This window comes from Cyanistes caeruleus, chromosome 8 (assembly GCF_971803275.1).
Source record: "Cyanistes caeruleus chromosome 8, bCyaCae1.hap1.1, whole genome shotgun sequence".
In the NCBI taxonomy this organism is placed as follows: Eukaryota; Metazoa; Chordata; class Aves; order Passeriformes; family Paridae; genus Cyanistes; species Cyanistes caeruleus.
This window is the reverse complement of record NC_141708.1, coordinates 17,059,916-17,083,253: the sequence shown is the minus strand read 5'-3', so window position 1 is coordinate 17,083,253 and position 23,338 is coordinate 17,059,916. Positions and strand designations below refer to the sequence as shown.

Here is a 23,338-nt window from a genome sequence, read left to right as displayed (position 1 = left end):
CCACTGTTTTTTCTAAACTCTCTTCTCATACTCTGTGATCTGTTTAGCTCTTCCCTCTGCTTTTGACTTTATCCTCAGTAGAAAAACATGAAACACTTGTTACAAAATTGGCCTGTTCAATCCACCTACATAACAAGTTCGTGACACTTTCTATATTCCTATGAAACAGTACTTTAACCATGGTCTATTTTTAACATATCTGACTTTTGGTATCCATTCCTTTCATCCCTCTTTCCTTTTCCTCTATGTACAAGGCACACCCTGATAACCAATTTCTATCCTCTATCTCTAAGTGTTGTTATTTGTTCTCATAATTTTACAACAACTTAGATAACAGAGGTTTTTTGGCAATCTGAAATCTAATGTACATAAAATTGAAAAGGGAGTAACATACAATGGAAGAGGGAAATTACTTAAAAGGCAAGCTCCCAATAAAACCACCTCGGAATGTGCCATGCTAGTGTGCCAATGAATTGCAGTGCAGACCATGGCCATGAGTATTTAACAAAGAGTTATAAGAATTCCTGTAATATAAGAGCTCCAATCCAACCACTTACTTTTATCCAGTACTCAGATTAACTTCTCATCTGAGTCAAACCTGTCTTTTTCCCCCTGTGCTTTCCAGAGTTAGCAACCACTTTCCAACTAATCCCATGCAAACATTACAGATCAACAGTCATATATCATTAGATGTAACAGGAATTTTTTGCTTCCACACTACAAACTGGCAGCTTCAGTAAAGCTAACTAGAAGTACAACATTAATTATTGGATGTCTGCTTCTGACAACAAGAAGCAGAAACCTTCAGTAAGTAGCTCACCAAATAGCTGATTTAGGTTCACAAACAGTGAAAGAGCTATCACAAAAGGAATAGTGAAGTTCAGATGTCTCTTGAAAAGTGTTCCCAAGCAAGCAAAAAGAATATGACTTTATTTGCATCTTCAACACAGCTTTTCATTCCTTTTATCCTCCTGTCTCCTCCTTGAAGCTGAGCCTTTTGTCTACCCAAAACCAAGGGAAGAGACTTGGAGACTGGCTTCTCTTTGAGTTCTCACATTCAGCCCACAGATAAATCACAGCACTTTTTTTCTATGACATTTCCTGCCCCAAAGAGCCAGCCAAATATCCTATCCACATTCTCATTATGTTGAGTATTGCAACATCCTTTTAACAGGAGCTGTCAGGTACAGTCTTGTCTTGCCCCAGTTCACCTAGAAAGCAGCTGAAAAGATCAACTCTCTCATCTTTTCTCCACCACATCTTTTCCTTGTTGGGCCCCACACAAAACTGAGGTTCCTAATCCTACCTTTCAAGGCCTTCCTGACTTCTGCCTATCTGTTTCCCAGCACCATTCAGTCTGTTCATCACCACTGTTCTTCTCAGGAAGGCACCTCTTGTAAAAACTCATGCTTACAAGGAGTATCCATTAAACAGGAGCAAAAAACATTCTGTTGTCTTTTTCCAAGGACACACAACCCTTTTTCCAAGGTACACAGTTAAAAATATGCCTCCCTACCTTCTTCCAACTGCTTGGACATTCCTGTTGCCCCATGCTTTACAGCCAGTGCATAGACTGTATAGGATAGGGTTGAGGATGTTTGTAGGCACCACATGTTTACACAGCACCAGCCACAACAGAGGTCTTCATCCATCAGCACAGTTCCTGGACACTCTGACAATAAACAATCACTAACAGCATGTCCAGTAGACAGGCTGCTTGATTCAGGCTGTGAATACTGAATCTCTCCCCAGCACAGCACAGATTTCACAGCTGCTCTCCTTCCAGCTCAGTGCCCCTGAAGAGGATGTTCCTAGCATTCCCAACACTCAGCTCCACTCCCACCCATCTCACAGGCGCAGCCAAAGCTGTGACCAAGCTCCCTGGGCAGCTGGGGACTTGGAGCAGAACTCTGTACTGATGCACCCCAGCTTCTAAGAAGGTCCCTTCCTGGCTGAGTGGGTGTCTGGATCCCTGGTGCTTGTGGTGAGGAAGGGAACCATGACAGCAGCCCCAGAAAGTGATTCATGGCTTCCCAGGAAGCCATGAACAACAACTTTCCTGTTGAGACGACTGTGCTCGCTGTCCTACCCACACTCTGCTGACAGACTGCAGCAAGTTCAAAGGGTCAGAGACCTCACAGCAGACACTGAGGGAAGGGAACCGGCAGAGCCCATTTCAAGAACGTCTCCAAAGAGAAGGAAGAGTGATGACACCACACCACACTGTGATGGGAATGGGGAGAAGGGGGGCAGGGCTCCTGTTGGGGAGGACCCCCTGCCAGTTTTCTAAGTTCATGAAGAGCTAAGTCAAGGTTAAAAATTTCATCTCCCTGCTAGCAGAAAGTAATGAAAAAGTCTCTGTACTTGGGAGAGGGCCCTGCTGGGGTTCATTGTTCCTCTTCCAATTGCAAAGGCTGAGCACAGGTAAGGGTGAAAAATACAGGGTAGCAGAGAACTGGAGACAATTCAGAAGCCACCTATCTCCCTCAGGGAGTGACAGTCCCTGCCACAAGCATCATTACCTTGGCTGCCTCAGGCCCCTATGGAAACAGAGGAAACCATGTAATTCTGCATGCTGGCAGGAAATTGTAGAGATCGCCTAGTCCAGGCCTCTGCTCACAGCAGAGCTAGCTTCAAACAGCACTCATAGACCTCAGGGAACTCCCATCTCTGTGCCAGCCTCAGAGAGCTGATGGGTTTCAGGGCCATAGCTGAAGTCAAATGTTTGTAGCAACTGAAACAGAAGGTGTCATTAACCAGGCTGAACACTCCTCATGGATGTTCACAGTGCCATAATCAAAGGGACCTCCACCATACACACACATTTTGGCCTCCACCCTTCTGCTTTCTCTGCATCTTTGGCAAGATGCAGTTCTCTCTCTGCTGGAAAGCTGAGCAGACTTTTCATCTGTGTGCAAGAATGAAAATAAAAAGTGCCAAGAGCCATTTGTACAATGAAGACATTGTGTCACAGACTTCATCATTATCTGTGCTGTTCATGAAGAAAGGAGATCAAAACCCTCAGTATGGGAAGCATTTGAGTTGACATTCAAGTACAAATAGCTTTGCTTTATTAGACTTTCTGCCACCAGAAGTGATTACATCAGTCAGAATTTGAATACACTCTGACCTAGATTTTCAAAAGCCCATAAAGAGAACATCCCAATCCACTTTCACATATATGTATCTGTGTATCTGTAACACACACTGAAGTGCTGTTCTAATTGTTAAAAAATGAAGTATTTAAAGTCAACACATAAAGACAGTAGGTTGAGAGCTGGACTTTGGGTGAGGATGGAAAGAATCTAAGGAGAGAGCGAGAACAGTAGAATTTTTTCTCTTTCCATAGAAACCTCTGGCTATTTATATTTTATATCACTGTTTGAATATCAGCAGGAATGTTGTAAGCCAGTTGACCCAACGAAGTCAGTTAATTTCCTGGTCCTGCTGGTAGGCTTGTTATTAGCCAGTGTCTATCAATGTTTGGGAAATGAGTCATCTCATACTTATTATCAGTAATATGTTGTTTTTCCTTGTCATTATTTCTAAGTTCATCTCAAAAGCAGAGTACAGTGGAAAACTTACAGTCTTCTATTGCTTCTTTTGGGAAGATACTGGCACATCTGGGCCTTGTGTCAGGTCCAATCAGAGATCTACTGCTGTCCAACAATGATTTACGGTACAATACATTACAGTGGAGCCATAAAAAAGCCATATTTCTTATAAAATGTATATAGAAAATTATCAAAATTTTCTCCAGGAAGCAATAAGTCAGAGTTTTACAGTGGCAAGGAACTTAGAGTTTTTAACAGAGAGGACAAATAAGATGATGGTGCTGATGTATTTTATTTAACAACTTATCCTCCTTTAAATTTTTCATATATAAGAGGAATGTTTCTAATTAAGCTGAATTGGTAGGGAATGCATCTCTAACCCTTAAGTGAGAAAATGCTTCTATAAGCACTCAAAAATTACTCACTGTTGCAATATACTTTCATTTTCCTCCTTGTGGGCATCCATGTCATAAAGACAAGTTTGTCTCCAGAAATTTAGCAATAAGCGATTCTAATGAAATGTTACAAGCCTCCTCACCAGCCCCTCTGGGGATCCAGCAGCTCACCTTAAACCATCTTCCTCCCTCATAAATCACATCTGACAGCCCTGCTATTCCAGCCTCTTTTCCTCTGCACTGTGCTCATTTCTTCTCCCTGTTCCTTATTTCTTTCAGCTCCACTTCACCATGGTTCAGTTGGTTTCTCAACTAAAAAAGGAATTTGTCTCTTTCCTCTTTAAAGAAAACAGTAATATCTAAAGCTACTCAATTTGCCTTCACAGAAGCTTGTTGGGTTTTTTTCCCCCCTCCCTTTCTTTTATTTTTAGGCTAGGGTATTTTTGTTTGTAAATAAAATAAAAGACAATGATGCCAGAACACACTGTCTTCCTTCAGTGTAACATTCAAAACATCTTTTAAACTTGCAGAGCACCATTAGGAGTCTCAGCTCTGTTTCTGGCTGTGTTTTTTGCAGAAAGCAGTGTCCCTGGCTGCTCAACTCCACATGACTTTTAAGTCCTTTGAAATACAGGCCACCCTCCACTTCAGCCCCTTTCCAACAGGCTGAAGTCCTACATCTCTTTAATCGAGCCCTGCCCAGCATGTTCCTGAAGGATTCTTTGCTCAGTCTCATTCTTGTTTGTGGGATACACAATTAGGGATTACACTGGCCTTCAGCAAAGAACAGAGTTCAACAAAAGAGCTTTGTAGCCCACACTCATACAAGCTTTAGTGACCTCTTCAATAAAGAACTAATAATTAGCCCAGTTCTGAATTACATGTGATATTTTCTATAGGATCTAGCACCCATGGTTATGACTCCTGTCAAGTTAGAAGACATGAAATCAGAACAGGATTTAAGCCATTTAAGCAAGCAGAAATTAAATTGCTTTGTATGTGGCAAAATAATTATGGGGTATGAAATAACCCACAGCAATTAGGGTGAAGAAACCTCAGAGTGTCAGTAAAGTAAACACACAGGGATGATTCAGCTGCAAGCTGCAGAACTGCCAACTGCTTCCAGGAGTGGTGAGATGCAGGGTTTTACTCACACTGTTAGAAAACAGAAGCTGCATTTACAGGCTTTGCTTCCAGATTATCCACAAAGCCAAAATATGTCTCAAGTAGAATGAGGGCCCAGTAGCAGAAATGCCATTATTGTCAGCATCTGCTTTATGTAAATTCAGTGTACAGAATTTGTACAGCACCTTCAAAGTCCACTGCATTCTTCATTCCCTCCTGACATCAAATCATCCATTCAAGTAAATTAAAATATTAAAATACCCAATAAACAATAATAGACGTCATCAGTAGTGCAACTAGGAAGAGCTTATGAGGTTTAGATGAAGTATGCATAATAATATGCAAAAAATAGATGTTTTGTGTGCATTCCTATTGTTATACAATACCAAAAGGTAAGTCAGAGTTAAGACATGTAAAGAAACAAAGGAAAACACTTTTTTAAAATTGAAATACAAGAACATATCCTTCAGAGATGATGTCATGCACTAAATGATCACATAGAAGCTAGACAATTTTCTTCAGAATAAAACTAAATTTTTGTTGAAAAGATGTATATTTGGACTATTAAAAACTATTTGGAAATTTCGATTATTTCCACTTGAGGGAAAGATCAAATTTTAAAAGCAACAATTACATACGATTCATTTCCATTTTTCAAAATCACATGCTTTTAATTTTGTTTTCAAACTAAATTTAGAACTTTGAATTAATATAAAAATTTCAAACGTCAAGAAAGAGATCATGCAACATTCCTTCTTAAAAACGGAACTTAAAATATCCCTCTTGGCTTGATTCCATACGACTGTTTTTCCAAGTGAGGCCACTAGCGTCACAGAAAGCTCCCATTCTTAGTGTTAGGCTGCGTGCAGCTGTTTCCAGACAGCTCTGCACATCTGGGCACCTTCCCCACGCGCTCGCTGGGAGAGCGGACCAAGGATGTGCCCCTGCGGGGGCAGTGGGGACAGCAGAGCACCGTGCCCGGAGCCTGTCCCCAGTGCCAGCTCCTCGGGCTGTGACACTGCTCCCTGCGGCCACCGCCGGCTCCCGAGCTCGAGGCGCGAGCAGCAGAAGTGGAGAGCAGGGGCGTGAGAGTAATGCCAGGCTGTGGAACTCCTCATTGGGAGCGATATGGAGGTGGTATGGATGATGGTATACAGGCTGCAGTAAGATTAAAACTATAGAGGTGGGGAAAAAGAAAAATCGAAACAAAACCCAGAAAGCACTGAATTTTACTCATTTGAACAAGTGCTTTTGAAATAAAGTCCCAGAGCTTTGCACCCCAATTAAATCACAGTGTCTGTTTTCACTTTCTGTTTTCAGAATTTTCCGAAATTTCATTTTCAGAATGAGCTTTAGATAAATGTAATTTAATCTAAATTCTTATATTAGACAAATGTAGTTTATCTAATTCCTTGAGGATTATTTGCATGCCACTAAGCTGATACATCCCAGTACTGAGCAGTTTTAATTACTCAGTCTTCAGCTCACCTGACCAGGAAAGCAGCAAGAAGACTGGTTGTCTATTTCTGTAACACTTACAGAAAGAGGGCACAGTGGATGCTAGGCACATTTTGTGATAAATTTGCAGCTTCACTGTCTAGTCAGAAAGCAGGTCCATCACTAGGGGAAACACTTGTGAGTTTCTTTCTCCTCAGTCTTTTGTTTGCACCACTTACTTTTCGTACACAAGTAGGAACATTCTTCATTGCACTCCTGGGCTATCACATCATTAGCATTGCTCAGGCCTCTTCAAAGCTTTCCCACCTTTCTTTCCCACCTTGGCCAGCCTGCATCCTATAAAGTAAAAGAGATGAAGACAGTACCAGCTGAACACATTCTGTACAAATCTCTGGTGAAGATTAAGCATCTGTGTTGCTCTTTGCTTCTTTGCAAATCACTAATTAACATTTTCAATCAAACAAAGTCTAATCACCTAGCAGGCAAAGTAAAGTTTGGAACTGGTTACAGTTGTGCCTATCTCCAAGAAAATATTTAAATTATCCCTATTTTCTGGAAAAAAGTTCCAAAATGTTATATCCAAAAATTTTAAAAAGTATAAATTCATGATTGAGCCTTTTTTTTTTTCAAAGAAGAGTGACAGTGGCTAACAATAGGATTCCCAAAATCATGAGAGATGAAAGGCTTTGACAGACATTGTCTTTTTTCCTCAATGTGTGATTAGAAGAGTTGTGAACTAACATCATTTCTGACTCCTCTCAGTTTTCATTTCCTCAAAAGGAGGTCTGAGAGTAAAGTTGACCAAGAACCAGAAAACTTTTGGAGGTAAAATTAGTATTGCAGAGTGACATGGCATCAGGAGAAAATGCAGGTTAGGGAGGAAAAACATGCAAGAGAAAAGGAACTATAAGTACAAAAATATCAATATTCAATAGAGAGGGATTCTCCTTGCTGCAGAGATAGTTAACTTCAGCCAGTTTCTGCAGTAGTTATTCCCACAGATTTTTCTCTACTACCTTTTTAATGCTGCTTGAGGTCTAACCCACGACTTCACGTGAACAGGAAACTCCCACATTGCCACAAGAAAAATTCTGCTCTCTCTGTGTTCAAAGACTGTTATTCCCCTTTTGCATTACCAAGTTGAGAAAACCCCAGCAAACATTTTATATCCTTGTATTTTTGAGTAAGCTTTTCCCCCACCCTTCCAGATTCAGTTGTTCATTTTGGCTCACGGGAAACATTGCTGAAGTCTTCATCAGCACTTCCTTTTTCTTAAAGTGGGGGTTTAAACTTCATCTTGACATGCTGCAAGCCAAAACCAAGCTTCTACCTGGCGGAAAGGATTAGGGCCTACTCAAAACGTTGGGGGGGAACCCCCAAAACCTTCTATTCCAGATGCAAAACCACTTGTATGAGCCAGGATGGCATGACTCAGATCAATGCGATACCTGCGGGCAGTGCGGAATGCTTTCAGAGTATTGCTCAAAGTCAGCACAGCTTGTCCCAACCAATCTCCAGAAGACATTTCTGGAATCAGTAACACAATGCTTTAGCCAGCTGTCACTTGGTCAAGATGATACCAAAATGTGAGAGAGAAACTATATTTTAAAAGAAAAAAAAAAAAAATAAATAGAAGAAAGAGAAACAGCTGGAGCTTTCGTTTCCAGATACACTACAAAACTTGTTCCCCCTCTGAGAAAGTACTAGAAATGTAGAAACATGAGAAGGGGAAAGGGAGTATTGGGAAAGCACTGGAACCACCCTGTGCAAGGGTTTCTGCAGGTGGAGATGCAAAACTGGGAGTGCTGAGCTGAATGAGGTGAGGGCTGGTAATTTTCAAAGACACAAAAAAGAAATTTGCAATTTCTAGGAAATTCTTCCCATTGATTTCATATCCAGTTAATGTGGAGTACATTTCTTCTTGCAAAAGATTACTTAATTTGATAATGTCTCTACTCCCAAAATTTATATCAGCTTACATTATTATCATGCAATCTTGTGTCTTAAACACATCTAAACTAGCAAAATTAAAAAGGATTTTTAATCCTTTGCACTAGGAGAAAGATATAAAATAATGATATGAGAAACAGCTTTTTGGTAAGAGATTATTAAAACCACAGAAAGCTAAACATCCATGCAATTAAATCACATGATTCATGTACCTTCACTTAGAACTGCTGACATTCTGTGGGGAAGCTTCATTGTCTACAATGATCAGTAGTAAAGTAGTGTGGGCTCTGAAGCCACCTCCTAGGATTCGTTCCATGCTTCCTACCACTCATTTTTCCCTGTGATCAGTCTGCCACCACTGCCTCTCCTACAGCACTGACATAGAGCTGCTCTGCCTTTTCACAAGTAGGAGTCATAGCCCTGGAGTTCACCTTCCTGTGAAGAAGTGTGACACTGATGAGGTTGTCATAAGGTCTCTTCTGCAGAACTGCTCACTGGGGATCATCAAGTGGCTCTTGATTTTGTCACTCTTTTCAGTGAAAAATAAGGGGCGTGGTTCAAATCAAAGAAACTGCTTGTGAGCTGTAAATCCTTGTTTCCTGTGCATTATTGACTTTGTGAGTTAAACAGTACAACCACAAAAACCACAGAATTTCTGCCAGGTCCTCCTTGATGCAGCAGTATCTCCGGCTACCCTCCAGGCTTATTGTCCCACAAAATCCTCATTCCTGTCCCAAGTCCCCAGAGCTCACCCCACACACAGATTCCCAGAACATCTCTCTTGTATCTTGCTTGGCCTTAAGCTGAGGAACAGACAGTACAGGCTGCAGTGCATATTTGTGCAGGGCTGGCACACTGCTTTCACACAGAGTGAACCGCGGTCACTTCCTCCCCTAAACAGTCAAAATGGTGCAAATACCTCCCGCTTCTGCCCAGCTAGTGATTTCCACAAAATGTGAGAGCACTTAATATCTTGGGACCTCTCCTGGTCTGTCCAATTGTGCTGAGTTGTGTAACAAGCCAACAGATTACTGGAAGACTCTGACATAAGCTGCGGTTGCGTAACTTGTTTCCTTCTGAAACTGAGTGAAAAACGACACTCTCACTACCACACAAGTTTCAGCTGTCTTGTTCTCTGGCAGCAGTTTTTTACCTGGGGGGAGAACCCTTAGGTTTCTCCTCAGAGTGAGCATGCATGCCTGTATCTCCCCATCACTGCTCCCTCATGGTCCTTTCTGCAGATGTCTGTCTCTAACTACCACCCATGGCTATGGTTTGATGTCATCTCCAGCTTTCTTACACCACATTGCAGAACACTTTGTATGCCCTAGTTTTTTACATATATGTAAATACCAAAAGATAAAAGTAATGGGGAATTCACATGTATATTAAAAAATAATATTCATATGTTTATGTTTGCATAGAGAAATAAAATGGAAATATATGTGCAGTATTATGAGCTGGACAATCACCAGAAGTGCCACACATCCATTTCTATCAATCTCACCCTGGAAGTCCCACTCAAGCAGAACGAAAATGCAGGTGTACCCTGAAAGCCACTGTCAAAGGTAGTTGGACAGATACCATCTACCTTGGTATGACTTAAGTCCAAATTTGAATCCTGCTGTTTTCCTTACGCCACTGTCTGGAATTTTTACCTTAAAAGGCAGAAGTACCTTAAGGATAGAGCTGTAACACCATAATAGAAATCTCTTACAACAGTGGATTTCATGTACATTGTCAGAAGCAAAACAAACTTCTCCTGCTCCTTGACACAGCCAATTAGGAGCTTAGTAGGTGTTACATCTACATTAAATAATCAAGATTTGTAATAACAGTTCTAGGAAATAAATAAATAAGCCCCATTGTTTTGTTTAAGTATTAATGCTTTGTAGGTAACAGACACACATCAGCTTTTCAGGTTTCTGAAAGGACCAGTTACTGCCAAGTCAAACTTAGATGTCTGTAATGAGAAAGCTTTGATTAAATTCCTCTAACAAAGAAGTAAATGCAGTTTCCACAAAATACACATTATAGATTTCTTCAGTCTTGATTTAAAGCTTCACTCTAGCTACCAGGACTAAGTAACTTCTGAACGCAGAATGTCTAAAGGTCCACTTTAGCCTCTTGGGAGATAGATTTTTTTCCTCTATTTATATAGCATCTAGATTTTTGTCAGAGTTTCAAAATAATACTATAAATAAATAATAGTAATAATATTTGCAGTTAGCACAAATTCAAGGATCTAGCAAGATGGCTAACTTCTAGAAACAGGACTGACGCCAGTACATGAGCACTAATTTATCCCGCTACCCTATGATTAAGGGGTCTAAAAGAAAAGCAGCGAAGCAGTAAGCTGAAGTTCAATAGACAAAGGAAATAAAACAGAGAATCAGCTTGTTGTGCTGCTATGGCTGAGTGCATGTGCCTTTCCACATTTTACATGCTCTGCTCTTTTGTTATCTGTCCATAGCTTTCAGAGTTTAACAGTGCTCTTCTGCAAGCTGTGCCAAGTGCAGAGGGAAATTAAATTCCTTCTTCTGAAAAATGGTTCAATTACTCAAGATACAAATCTGAGTCACAAAAAGAGGAGGGAAAAAAAGCATACAGCATATTGGCTAAACTATGCAATTAATCTCCAGAAAGAAAAGGACGTAGAGCAGTAGGCACAGAGCCCAGGTTTAACAGGGTGGGAAGTGGAGGTCAGTTAGGAGCGCAGCATCAGGATTTGTAATAAAGCAAATAAAATAGTAAACTCTCGGTCATGGTACTGCCACAGAGTGCTGCTACATAGACTTGTTACCCACTTGCCAGTTGCAAGGTCCAAGCTAGTGATTTTGCTTCAGCTTTCTGGTTTAGGAAATAGGCCAGGTAGATAAAATGAAGTGGAGATATCATAAACCGGAAAAGCGATTTCCCACAGGTGAGTCACAAGAAGCATCAGACAAGCTGAATCAGTGATGAGCCATGGAGCAGTGAAAGGACACTGGAAACAATTAAACCCACAGAACAATTACATAATCTTTTGCTCTCCTCACCACTGTAGTACCAAAACTCATAAGCCATTACTAACTTTCCTGAAGCTCTAACTTCAGGTTACACCTGATGGCAGCAGAATTGCTGCTGACCAGAAAACCTGACACCCTCAAAGGCTGCAGACACCCTGCAGCTGTGTGTGCACGGCCCTGCCGGAGCCCCTTCCCCTCACACGGCTCCCTGTGTGCCCGGCCTCCCCACCACAGCCCCGGGCCTCCACTCACACCCGCCCAGGAGGCCTCAGCAGGCCTCGAGCTTCCTCACCACCACAGCAGCAGAGCCCAGCCTGAGTTCAGGTCACTTCAGGGAGCACAAGGAGCCAAAGCAAGACCTCCCTGGACTAGAGAACAGAAAAATCTCTCCTACTCCTCTGAGCTGAGCTCAAATAGGCTCTACAGAGACAAGTGGGGAGGCTGAGGTTCTCCCACCCCCAGGGGAAAGACTTTGAGAGTAAACACTTGCCAGCCTGCCTGGAGCTGAATAGAAACGGGCCAGACCAAGAGCTTGGCCTCAGACATGGTTTTCAGGACAGGTTGTGAGGGGTAAGCCTGCATTTGCTGCAGGACTTGTGCATGCAATGGATTCCCAAGTGCACCTGGGAGTGATCATCCAAGTGCCCAAGGGATAAAACATGGCAAACCTGGCAAAGCAGCTGGCAGGATTCAGCATTTCCCTGGAGGACAAGGGGAGGTTGTCAGCAGCTGCTCAGGAGAGTATTTTGTCATTACCAGGGAAGGAGAACACCAGTGGAGATTGTGGGGATAAAAACAGAGGGGAAGGCAGCTGGTGGGTATTTTTCTATAAGCTCAGCTGAAAACGGCACTTCTGATCTTACAGGTTTTGTAAGTTGCAAGTGTCAGGGGAGCTGCCTGTGCAGTTTTAAATCATTCCATTTCCCAAGTTCATTTGTCTAGAGAGCTTGACAAATTCCACTGTCTCAGCTATTTAGACTAGTTCCGGAAGTTTTGTAAATAAATCCCTTAAAGGAGCTATTTAAAGGAAATTACCCATGTGTGTTGCTTCTTAGGGGTGTAATTTTTCACAGCTGCTATGAATGGCTGAAAAGGTGTGTAAAGAGACACCAACAAAATTTCTAGCAGTGCTTTTTCATATTATTTTGATAAACAGGGTGCATCTTTTTCATCTTAAAAACAGTTTTTCTGTGGCTTATCCTAGATTTTGGACTACTTAATTCCCTGAATTGTTTGCTGCTTAGTTCTGAGGACAAATAAAAATATGTGCCATCTAAATTCTCCCTGGAAGCACAGGTAGCCCTGTATTTCCCATCCCTTAAAATCACATATCTGTAGTATTGAAGTCTCTTTCAATAGACTGAAACCCAAGCAGTCAGTTTCTGCCTTCCTGGCGTACTAACCACCCCCTTTGGGTTTTTTTTCCACAAGTAAAACCTGCTATCTCAAATCTGAGCATGGAAGAGGCGCTCCAGATCATGTGCCTGTAGATATTTTTAACTTAGTCTTATGCTTAGTGACACAAAAATATATTTGCTTTAAGCTGTCCAAAGATGGAGCTCCCTCTTGCAGGTCACAGTGTTTTGCTGCTGTGGGAATTCCCAGAAAGAAAGAGATAACAATAAGAAAAGGCTGTGCCTGGATATGGAGTCTGAGCCATTCCAGCAGTAAGAACCTGAGGGTTGAAGCCATCTGTGCTCTGGTGGGAAGGAGATATCAGTGCAACACTCAATCCATACCTGACAGCACTGCACACTGCACCAAGGGACAGAAATAAAAGTGCCTTCCCATCCTCCTTTCTCTCCTTCCCCTGTGCACACCTATAGCCTCGATCACAGCAATCATTCCAGACTGGGAGACGACATGATTAGTAAGCTTTTAAAATCTTTTCCTTGAGAAGAAAACAGTTTGAAAAGAAGGATTAAAATCTCAGCATCATTTTCCACAGCTAAAGAGCCCTCTGCATTGGTTCTGTTCCCTTTAAAGCCTGGAATGCTTATGCTGGTTAGTTTGAGAGAGAGTATGGGACTTTTTTTCAGTAAACAACTTCAAATTTCCCTAAATTAGAAACACATTTAAGTTTTGGAAAACAATTGTTTGGCAGTTGCTTTTACAAGAAAACCATGCTGCAAACCCAGCTCCAGCCTGTGCTACAAAGACCTTTCAGGTTGGATTGTACCGAGCAATGCAGGATCAGTGTCAACATTTGAGCATGCAAAGCCAGGGCTTTGACGTGGTTTACATGTAAATCCGATGGTTGTTTCACACTCCAGTCGGCCTCTCCCCTGAGGAAATCTGAATAAATCCAGTGAGAGTTTGTATTTTTTGAGAGTCCAAGACAGATGATTTTTTCAGATACAGATCCATTCAAAAATTATTCCTGTTCAAAAAGGGTTGCATAGATTTGGGCAGGTAATAGTGGAAGCCTAATAGTTGTGCATGAAAACAAGAATAAGAGAAACTGAAGTGACTGCTGAGGCCACTAAGATAAAGCCACATGAGAGTGCTTCATTCCTTACAATGATATTGAGAGGCAACAGATGACAATTAAGTGTTCTGTCATCAAAAATTGCTTCAAAAATAATTTAGAGACAGCACTACCCAAAGAAATTCTAGTTTTTAATTTAATCCTGATAACACACTAGATTAACCAAGTCAAAAATACATTATTGATGCAGATTATCTTCATAATAATAAATCATAAGAAATCATAGTTATAGACCAGAACTGTTTAGGTTTTCCCCTGTGAAGTGCTTGCATTTGATCAACATGAGGGAGGACCAAGTCTTTTCCAGCACTGAATATTGACTCAGCATTGCTCTGAGCATCCTATGCTGACTCCAGAGCACATGAGGAAAAAGTGCACTTTACAGCAGCACTGAAAACACAGCCACTAGGAAGAAACCTGTCCTTTTGCAGCAGTATACTCTTATCTTGAAATTGCCAGGCTGGGTATTGTTTGAAAGACTCCCCCTACATTTCAAGAGAAGTATAGGACTAAATTGCCAGTGAGAATTTGGGAACTCCTGCAATTCACAAGAGCAGACAAAGAGCTCAATATTTTGTTTTTGCCTAAGAATTAAGCTAGAGAAATGCATAAAATCTTATTTCTTCGAGCTTTATTAAATTTTGAAGATATAAAGTGGACAATAGCAGCACAAAAAAAAAAATATTATTGTATAGCTTCAAATAGCTTGTCTGCAAACATGTTCTATTTACTCACAAATGACCACAGTTTAGCTTTCAGCATATTAGATAGGAAGTCTGTGTGGAACAGCTAGTCACGTTATAAAGAGGAAGGAAGGTAGCAGAATTTTGGAAGAGGGAAAGTTGTGTTTGGTTTTCTTACATAAACCCTTACAAGTGAGTGTCATGCCTTTCCTTTTGTCTGGCAAAGATTTGCGGTAAAGACCATGGGGAAATGCAAATATAGGAAGTAACATCTATAAAATCCTGTTTTAAAATCTCACCACTATCAATACACAGAACTTACTGTCCTCTCATGCTCAGTGGCACAGTATATGCTGAGCTTTCAATGAAAACAGGAAAAAAACCCCAACCCTTATTTGCTTTATCACCAGTATATGTTTTCATTGAATTGCAAAGGCCTGCAGTTATGTGTTTGTTTGGGTCTTCTGCTCATGAATTTTTCTCACATGCACAACTAAACTTAGATTAAATTAAACTGCTACAGAAAGCACTTCAAAGTACACACAAGATGCAAATGGGTTCAACCCCTCCGAGTTTAGAACCTAAGTTACATTAAAAAGCTTTGGAGAAATAGGGAAAGGGGATTACATCATGAGGATGAAATACAGATATTTCTAGTATGGGATTCAAAAAAGCCATTCCAGACATGTATTAGTCAAATATTCATTTAACAACTTTTTTTTTTTTTTTTGAGTATTCCAAGTTCTTGCAATAACGAGACTTTAAACTGAGGTTCCAGGTCTGATTGGCTACAGATTAGATACAGATATAACCTGGGGGAAATTCCATGTTTGTGGAAACACATTCTTGGTGTGTGTGTCTGAAGTGATGCAAATGTTGAGGATGTGAGGAGTAGGCAGGATCATTGTGCAGCACATTGCCTCCTTCCATCACCAGTTTGATCATCCTCAGTGGGTGTCAGGCTACGTTGTCAATGCCAAATCAGACAATCATCTCTCTTGACAACAGCAAGAATAGTTTTGCAGCTGTTGTCTAGTTTGCCTGCAGCTGACTAGAACTCTCTCCAGGAGAGTAAAGTACTGTATCTACTCTTAAGCTTCATACAAAAAAGCAGAATAATCCCCATGAGTTTAGTTACAACCTTTCTTGTGGGTTTTGCTCATAGGCTTCCTACGGCAACCTGTAGCTGTCCTATGCAAGTACCAGTTAGCCTTTACCCTTACTTAGTCAGAGAGCCAATTGTACATGAAACAGACTGTTGTAGTGTACAGTTACAAAATACAGTGTAAGGTATAACTCCTTGAAACCACAGATTATCTTTGCCAGATGCTCAGAATTTGCCAAGCTGAATTAAGTGCAATTTCTAGAACAGAAAGGATAACTTTGGGACATCTCAAAATGGCTAAACAGTTCAAAGAAATCAGAAAATTATTTTTGCCTCTTGCATTCGGCAGAAAAGAAAGAATATTTCCCTCTCTTTCTAGAACACACCAAGATACCTAAGATTACAACCTTCAGAAAGACTGGGGATTCTTTCTCACAGCTTAATAGATGAATGGCAGATTCCAGTATTATCTCAAGCCTTAGTTTTTGGTCTTAATATGCATCATGTTCTTAACAAAGAAAAGAAGGGTTGCTCTTCTGTGATATCCAGAAAGCAGAGAGGGTATTTAATTACTGAGATTGCAGCATTTTGTACTGTTTATGAAGATGTTTATGAAAATTATTTCCTGTTATCAAAAAGACAGAGTGTGTCAAAGCGCTGCTCCCTTCATAAATTCATGTTGTTGGAGATACTAAGGGTTCTCTCTTCTACTGGACAAACAGCTTCTGTAAGGCCACACAACCCTCTAGACATAAGGACAAAGAGACTTTTGGATGATGATGTTTAAGTGTTCTTTCCACACTTCCTACATTATTTGTGCTTTCTCTGTTTCCATCATTATCCTGGGAAGTTTATTAGCAATACAGGATTGATGATTACCAGCATTAAAATGTTTTGTAGTGGACATTAGACATCTGTGTGGATCTCTGCTGAATGAGACATCAAAGCCTTGCTTATCTCTTCAAGCCTATTTTTTTCCGTGTGACTTCTGTGAGATACATTTTGATCTTCTCTATGTAACTGTTCTAGCAATGCATAGACATTTTGTTCTATCTTAGGATCCCAAAGGTTTGAGTCTATTCCCCTGAAATCTGCTTTAAAGAACCATCTACTCTGTAGAAATTCTGTTTATATTCCTTGACAAGGTTTTGCATGCAAGTAACAATTAATTGATAGGATTGTCAAGGACAAATGCTCTTGTTTAAGGGGCTGCTTAGTAAAAATTGTTCAAGCTTCTCAAAAATATAATGATAAAATTTCACTATGACTTTTTAAACTCCATTCTTCAATATTATGTTTCTACAAAATTGTAAACTATTTTAAAATAAATACTCTGGAGACTAAAATAAATACTCTGGAGAAAAAGTAAATTATTCACTTTTGAAATAATATTACAATATTTTAATAATAAAAGTCTGCAAAACTCTGAAATGAAAATGGATGTCTGTCTCTTTTTCCCAGGTAACAAGGGAAAAGATAAGAGGAAATAGCCTCAAGCTGTGGCAGGGCAAGTTAAGATTGGATATTAGGAAAATGTTCTTCACTGAGGGTTGCCAAGCACAGGAATAGGCTGTCCAGGGAAGTGACTGACTCACCATCCCTGGAGGTATTTAAAAGATGTGTAAATGTGGCACTCAGGGACAGGTTTTAGTGGTGAACTTGGCAGTGTTAGGGTAATGGTTGGACTCTATCTTAGACATCTTTTCCAACCTAAACAGTTATATGATTCTATAATTCAAATTAATGACACCTATGCACAAGGAACCATACCTGTTCCTAATATGAACAGAGGAATGAATGAAGTGAAATATAATACAATTTTAAAAGAATGAACATATTTATTCTCTATTAAAAAGAGACAGCATATCAAGGTAAAAAATATAAATATCAAAATCATTTAACAGTTATCCAACCACCCTGACTTGGCAGCAATATTTTACAAAATCATTGCGCAACAATTTTCTTTGGCAGATTAAACTCCACAAAATCCATGATGTGTACCTTTTCTGTTTACATCATAAATCATCCTACAACAGTAAGATAATGTTGTGGCGTATGTATAAAACGTCATACAGCAACATGATACATGCTTTATGAAAGCTGGAAAGAAGGAAAGGAGAGAGAATGTCTCTTAATGCTTCCCTTAAACCTTTCACTCAAATTTAAGCAACAGATATTCACTTTCCCATTTGCAGTCCCTTAACACAGGCAGTTCCAAGTACACACACAAATACACATATATTAAGAGGATTTGTTATAAATAGCTATTGCTTTTATAGGCAGCTTCAAATATACAATCTTCTGTATGTCTTTAAAAAAATAATGTCCCAGTTTAGTCTATAAAAGAGTTCATCCACAGGCAAATATTCTTAATTAGAATGTGACTCCATGAATGTGCCAAAGAGTTTGTCCCAGTGTGTGAAGTAAGGAGCATAGTTCGATTTGAATTTCAGATGGTGGAGATCATGATGTGGTGCTCCTCCATACAATCCAAAAGGCACAAGTCGGTGAGTTGACCATGGGAGGTCATATCCAGAATGGTCCTCCACTGACAAACCAATGTTTACAAGGAAGAAAATCATTTCTGTCAAAGGATGGCATCCGAGGAGCAGTGGGTTTATAGCAGCAAAAAATCCCAGTGACAGCAACTCCCATACGCTGGAATACTGTGTAGTAAGGGCGAACGTTGACACGTGCTTGTGATGCACCTTGTGGAACGTCTTGTAGAGCCAAGGCACCTTGTGATGCAGCAAATGCCACAGGAAGTACTCAAAATCAAACAGCAGCAGACAAACTGCTACTTGCAGCAGGACTTCAGGCAGCTCTGGAGCTGTCACTGGCAGCTTCATGGGTCTCCAGTACCAGTGTAGAAATGTCACCGGGAAGATCAAGACGACATGGTGATATACACTTTGAATAATGCAAGGCACCATCATTCCAAGACTCGGATAGTTCTGCGGCTGGATTTTGTATTTTCTCAAGTCTGGTAGTCTAATGCTTAAAAAGTCCAGTGCAATATATGGAAGACAGAAAGCCATGTATGCTGTAAAAGAAAACAGCACTGGGAAAAACGGTGACTTGATCAATGGCTCCTTTGCAGTGACAAAGTCCCAAAGAGACTGCAGGCACAACCTGTCCCGCTGTCCCTCCATCGGAGAGCTGAGCAGCACTCGGTGTGGCAGGCTGCAGTTCATGCTGATTGCAGTCTGAGGCAGCTGGAAATCCTGCACACTTTTATGCAGCCTGCTCAAGCAGTGACTCCACCCCCAGAAATTCTTACATAGCAATGTGTATCGTTAAAGGGGAAGTTCCCTTTCCTGTCATACAGAATGTGATATAATGCATTACAATCTCCGAACAGAATTAGCTGACCAAGGTTATCAGCAGAGCTCTACAAGAGACTTGCACAGTAGGAAAAACTAGCAGAAGTACAGAATTCTAATGCTGGAATTCAGAGAAAGGGCTGGAACATGTTCCACTCCACTTAGTGCAGACACTTTAAAAGCTGCTGTTTCTTATTAAGTTTGAATTGTGTCATCCTTTATTATCCTTTTGCCTTTATAGATAAGGCAATAAAAATTACCACTGATTTTTTTTTTTTTTTTAATGTGACTGCTACCTAAATTCCAGGTTTGACCTGTGGATATCTAGTGAATAATGGCTGTGTGCAAACACGTATTTTCTTAATGATCCCTTGATTATAAAATAGCCTTAGTTTTAATCGTAGGGAGACCTACAATGACACTACTAGTCTGGATGTGGTAGCTGTGACTTTTCTCCATTTAACACAGCATTTGAGGTCATGTTCTCCTTTACATACCTATATCTACTTGACATGGAAAAATTCACCTGACCTGACTAGATGCAAAATTGAGCCAACAACTTTTGAAGAACATAAGATCCCCCTGTTGCAGAGAAGAATACAGGGTGAAATCTCATTATGCTACCAGATGCTCAGTGACCAGTATTATCACATTATTACAATATTCTCTCCAGATCTCTATTAGCAAGTTGATATGAAATTCCTCCTTTACCCATGTGTCAAATTAACATATGCACTTAAAAGGTCCACCAGTTAGACCTATGTCCTTTAAAGGATCTTCCTCTGACCATAGGCAAGCACAGCCAGCAGGCTTGACGCCAACGTTCCTAATTTGCTAAAAATATTTAGAGGTTAATGATGGAAGTTTTGATTTAACCACTAAGACATCACTTCTTTTGTGCTTTTAGAAAAAGAAAAACAAAGCTTTGAACACTTAGGGAAACAAAACTTGCCATAAGCTTCCTATGAACTCACCTCTTTTGTCGGTAAAGCATTTATTCTAATATTGGAAATGAGGTCAACTTCCTGGATGACTTTATTAGCTTGTTCAGATGATTTTACTTCTTTGCTAATCAGAAAATAAATCTGATGGGGCAAATGTGAGACCATATTTCCTTCTTCTGAATAATTAAGCATGATTAATTAGCAGTGACCTTTTCTGGATATGCATAAATTTGTAACACTTAAGTTTGCTTTCAGTTTCAACTGTTTTCAATAGATTCTGTTCTCCCCTTGGGCTTCAAGAATTTTGCTTAAATGGTAACATTACCTGTACTATTATTGAGGCAATCACCAGGTCCTTGTTGGAGACAGGTTTCTACCTGTTCCACATATATTTTGGAATTCAGATTCCTTGCTGTTATGAGACTGTTCTGCTGAATTAGTTTATTTAGACCATTAACTGTTGCAAATTAAAACCCAGTGCAAGACACTAATCTAACAGATGAGGATCTATATCCAAGAGCTTCATTTCAATCTTCCAACTGCTTTTTATCCTAAACTCTATTTCACAATAAGGTGTTTATAACATGATCACCATCCGTGTCCAAGAATATTCATGTGATTTCTGTTGGTTTATACAGTAACAATCAGAAATGAAGTCTCCCAGATGGGATAACTGATCCTCTCTTTTATTAGAATTATTCAGGGGAATCAGTTTATTCTATAATGCATTCCAAACCTCATTTAAGGGAGATTGACATAAATTGCTCAGCTGCCTTAAAGACACTCCTCTGACTAATCCCTACAGATACATGAAGTCTCAAAAACTTTTAGAGCCATGGCTGCCCACAAGCTAAATTTTAAAGAATAGGCATTTTGCCTGCAGATTAGGTCATAGAAAAATATTCTTAAATCCCTTAAGGAAAAATAACGGGATTCTGCAGCGCTGTTTCTAGGGTTGACTGCAGCGTGAAGCCCGAGCAAGGCGCAAGCGAGCAGCACTTACCTGGGAGGCTGGCGCCGCCCGGAGAGCGCTCCGCAGCACGGCTTCCCCCGCCGGGAGCCGCCCCGGGACCATTCATCCTCACGTACCGGACAGCACAGACCCTCATCCTCCAGAATCCGAGTCCAAAATGCCTGGCTTAGCCAGCAGACTGCATTTACCACATATCTCCGCTCTGCAAACTTCAGTTTCCTTATCAGCACAAGGTACGACACACACACACACAAAAAAGATGACAAAGTACACACAAACCCTTTCTGTACCTTATGTAGCAACACAACCCCAGCTTTTTTTCACTCAACTTGCAATGCTGCCAAAATTTCCCATGTGTTACAAGAATCTAAATGGCTCTCTCAAAAACTCACTCCTGCTACAGAGTTTAGGTTGAAGGGCACATAGTTTGGAATGAGGCCCCACAAAGGGTCTTAAATAGATTCCACATGAGCACGCGATGCAAGCACCTACCCCAGGCTGCGCTCTTAGGTACAAGCTACAGCGCAAACAGCACAATGCTACAGCGGCTAGGAAAATGAGGGAGAGCTAGCGGGAGGGAAAACTGGAATCAACATACTGAAACTAACGCATCATTAGAGGGAAAAGTTCTTTTTCCACCCTCCTCTTCTCCCCCTCTCTACGGTAGCATTGTTGTTGTACCAGAGATAAGGCAACATCCCAGAACAGTCTGAGCCTTCTTGCGGGAAAAGCGTGCCGGAGGGCTGGACTCGCTCAGGACCAGCACCAAGAAGCTGGACAGGCATCAGGAGCAGCGGAAAGTAGCGGCAACGCCTGCTCTCGTTTTAAAGGAAGCTGCTACCATGCTGCCATAACGCGCCGCTCACGCCCGGACTCACCTGCCCGCCGAGCAGGTGCGGGGCCGTCCCGCCCGAGCCTCGCCCGGTCCCGCCCGAGCCCCGCCCGGTCCCGCCCGAGCCCCGCCCGAGACCCGCCCGAGCCCCGCCCGGTCCCGCCCGAGCCCCGCCCGGTCCCGCCCGAGCCCCGCCCGAGCCCCGCCCGAGCCCCGCCCGGTCCCGCCCGAGCCCCGCCCGAGCCCCGCCCGAGCCCCGCCCGGTCCCGCCCGAGCCCCGCCCGGTCCCGCCCGAGCCCAGTCCCAGGCGGTCCCGCCCAGCACCGCGGTCTCTCCGCGAGCGGCAGCGCCGCCCTGCGCCCACCCGCGCCCCGCCGCCGGCTGGAGGGTAAGGGCACCGGGAACCGCTCCTCGGCTCAAAGCCGCAGCGATAACAAACCACACACACACACTGCTGTGCAGCAGCGGAAAGTTGGTGGGCACGGGTCTGTCACAGGCTGTATGGGTGTAATGGGTTCGGAGGGAAGGAGGGCGCTTGGACTCCATCTTAGAGGTCTTTCCCAACCCTAAATGATTCTACGACTCTACAGACCCCTTCTGTTTAGTTAATCTGCATATTCAAATGAAGCATCTGGATACAAATAATGAAACTCTCCTCCTCGCCCCCCTGGTAAGTAGCTTGAACCCTGAGCCCACAGGGATGCTGAGAATGTCAGGACGAAGAACACACAGTCCTCTTCAGTTTTTATTAAAAACTATTATTAAAACTATTATTAAAAACTTCAGCCTAAACAAAATACTTTTCTTAACAGCACCAACACATTTTCTTTATCAAATTTTTAATCTCCACCTCCCAGCCAAGCTTCACTGAGAACCTGTCAAGCCAGTAAAAGGCATAATCAAAGGACACTTTAATTAGTTTCAAGCTGACAATGGAAAACTGCCAGTGAAGTAAATTCCTAATTCTCACACTTTACCTTAACAGGATCAGTTTTCAAAATAATAACTATCAGAAGAATATCCTAAAATTCTTTCATTCAGAATTCATAACTCAGGAATGAAAAATTGATTTACATTCTCAGCAACTTATAGACTTAATTTCTGAAAGAGTCAGAACACAAAGCAGACACTTCCAGTCAGAATTAGGTAATCATGTTACAGGTGTGGCTAGTGTCCATCCAACCTTTGTAATTTTTTATTTCATTGATGATTTCAATTATTTTGGTCATATAAAGTTTTATGAAAATAGGCTGCCAGGAAGAAAGGCAAGCTCCTGATGGGCAATGCTGCAGCATGAGTTTGTGTTTTATGAGACGAGAAAGGGAGAAGACATTATAAACACTTTCATTACCAGAAAATCTTCCACCAAGAGCCATTTTATTAGACATCCAAAAACCTATCCAGCCATCAAGCTTTCTCTATCACATCTTACAGAGTAAAGCCATTCATAGATTTTTATGATATTAAGGCACTTCTGTTTCATTTGGAGGGTTTTCATTT

The 23,338-nt window shown here is 41.3% G+C and overlaps 2 protein-coding genes across 8 annotated transcripts in view; both read right to left on the bottom strand.

Moving 5' to 3' along the window:
* Window positions 1-12,373, bottom strand: part of LOC111931166 (uncharacterized) — a 77,358-nt gene extending 64,985 nt beyond the window's left edge. For 2 of the 6 annotated variants that reach the window (XR_015290185.1, XR_015290184.1), the window contains exons 1-3: window positions 11,556-11,722; window positions 11,290-11,468; window positions 6,751-6,868 (exon numbers count right to left, since the gene is read on the bottom strand). The gene's annotated coding sequence lies outside the window, so the exon portion shown is untranslated. Of the gene's footprint in view, window positions 1-6,750; window positions 6,869-8,694; window positions 11,193-11,289; window positions 11,469-11,555; window positions 11,723-11,742; window positions 11,933-11,980; window positions 12,018-12,158 lie in introns of those variants that run through there. The other 4 variants (XR_015290186.1, XR_015290183.1, XR_015290188.1 and 1 more) reach the window with 4 other exon arrangements.
* Window positions 12,374-17,584: 5,211 nt separating this feature from the next.
* CH25H (cholesterol 25-hydroxylase) lies at window positions 17,585-21,872 on the bottom strand. 2 transcript variants are annotated; one of them, XM_086900949.1, is made up of 3 exons: window positions 21,688-21,872; window positions 21,037-21,225; window positions 17,585-18,990 (listed from the first exon to the last, which is right to left on the bottom strand). In XM_086900949.1, exons 2-3 carry the CDS (start codon window positions 21,106-21,108, stop codon window positions 18,136-18,138), a joined length of 927 nt encoding a protein of 308 aa, XP_086757075.1. In that variant the 5' UTR covers window positions 21,109-21,225; window positions 21,688-21,872; the 3' UTR covers window positions 17,585-18,135. The 2 variants fall into 2 exon arrangements, with proteins under 2 accessions (XP_086757075.1, XP_086757074.1); XM_086900948.1 differs by having other exon boundaries at window positions 21,037-21,215; window positions 21,688-21,803.
* Between the last annotated feature and the right edge of the window lie 1,466 nt (window positions 21,873-23,338).

Coding starts and splice junctions, on each gene's coding strand:
- CH25H (XM_086900949.1), bottom strand. CDS start 21,108: ATGGTCCCGGGGCGGCTCCCGGCGGGGGAAGCCGTGCTGCGGAGCGCT. Junction 18,991..21,036: donor GGGCGGCGCCAGCCTCCCAG/GTAAGTGCTGCT, acceptor AAAAGTGTGCAG/GATTTCCAGCTGCCTCAGAC.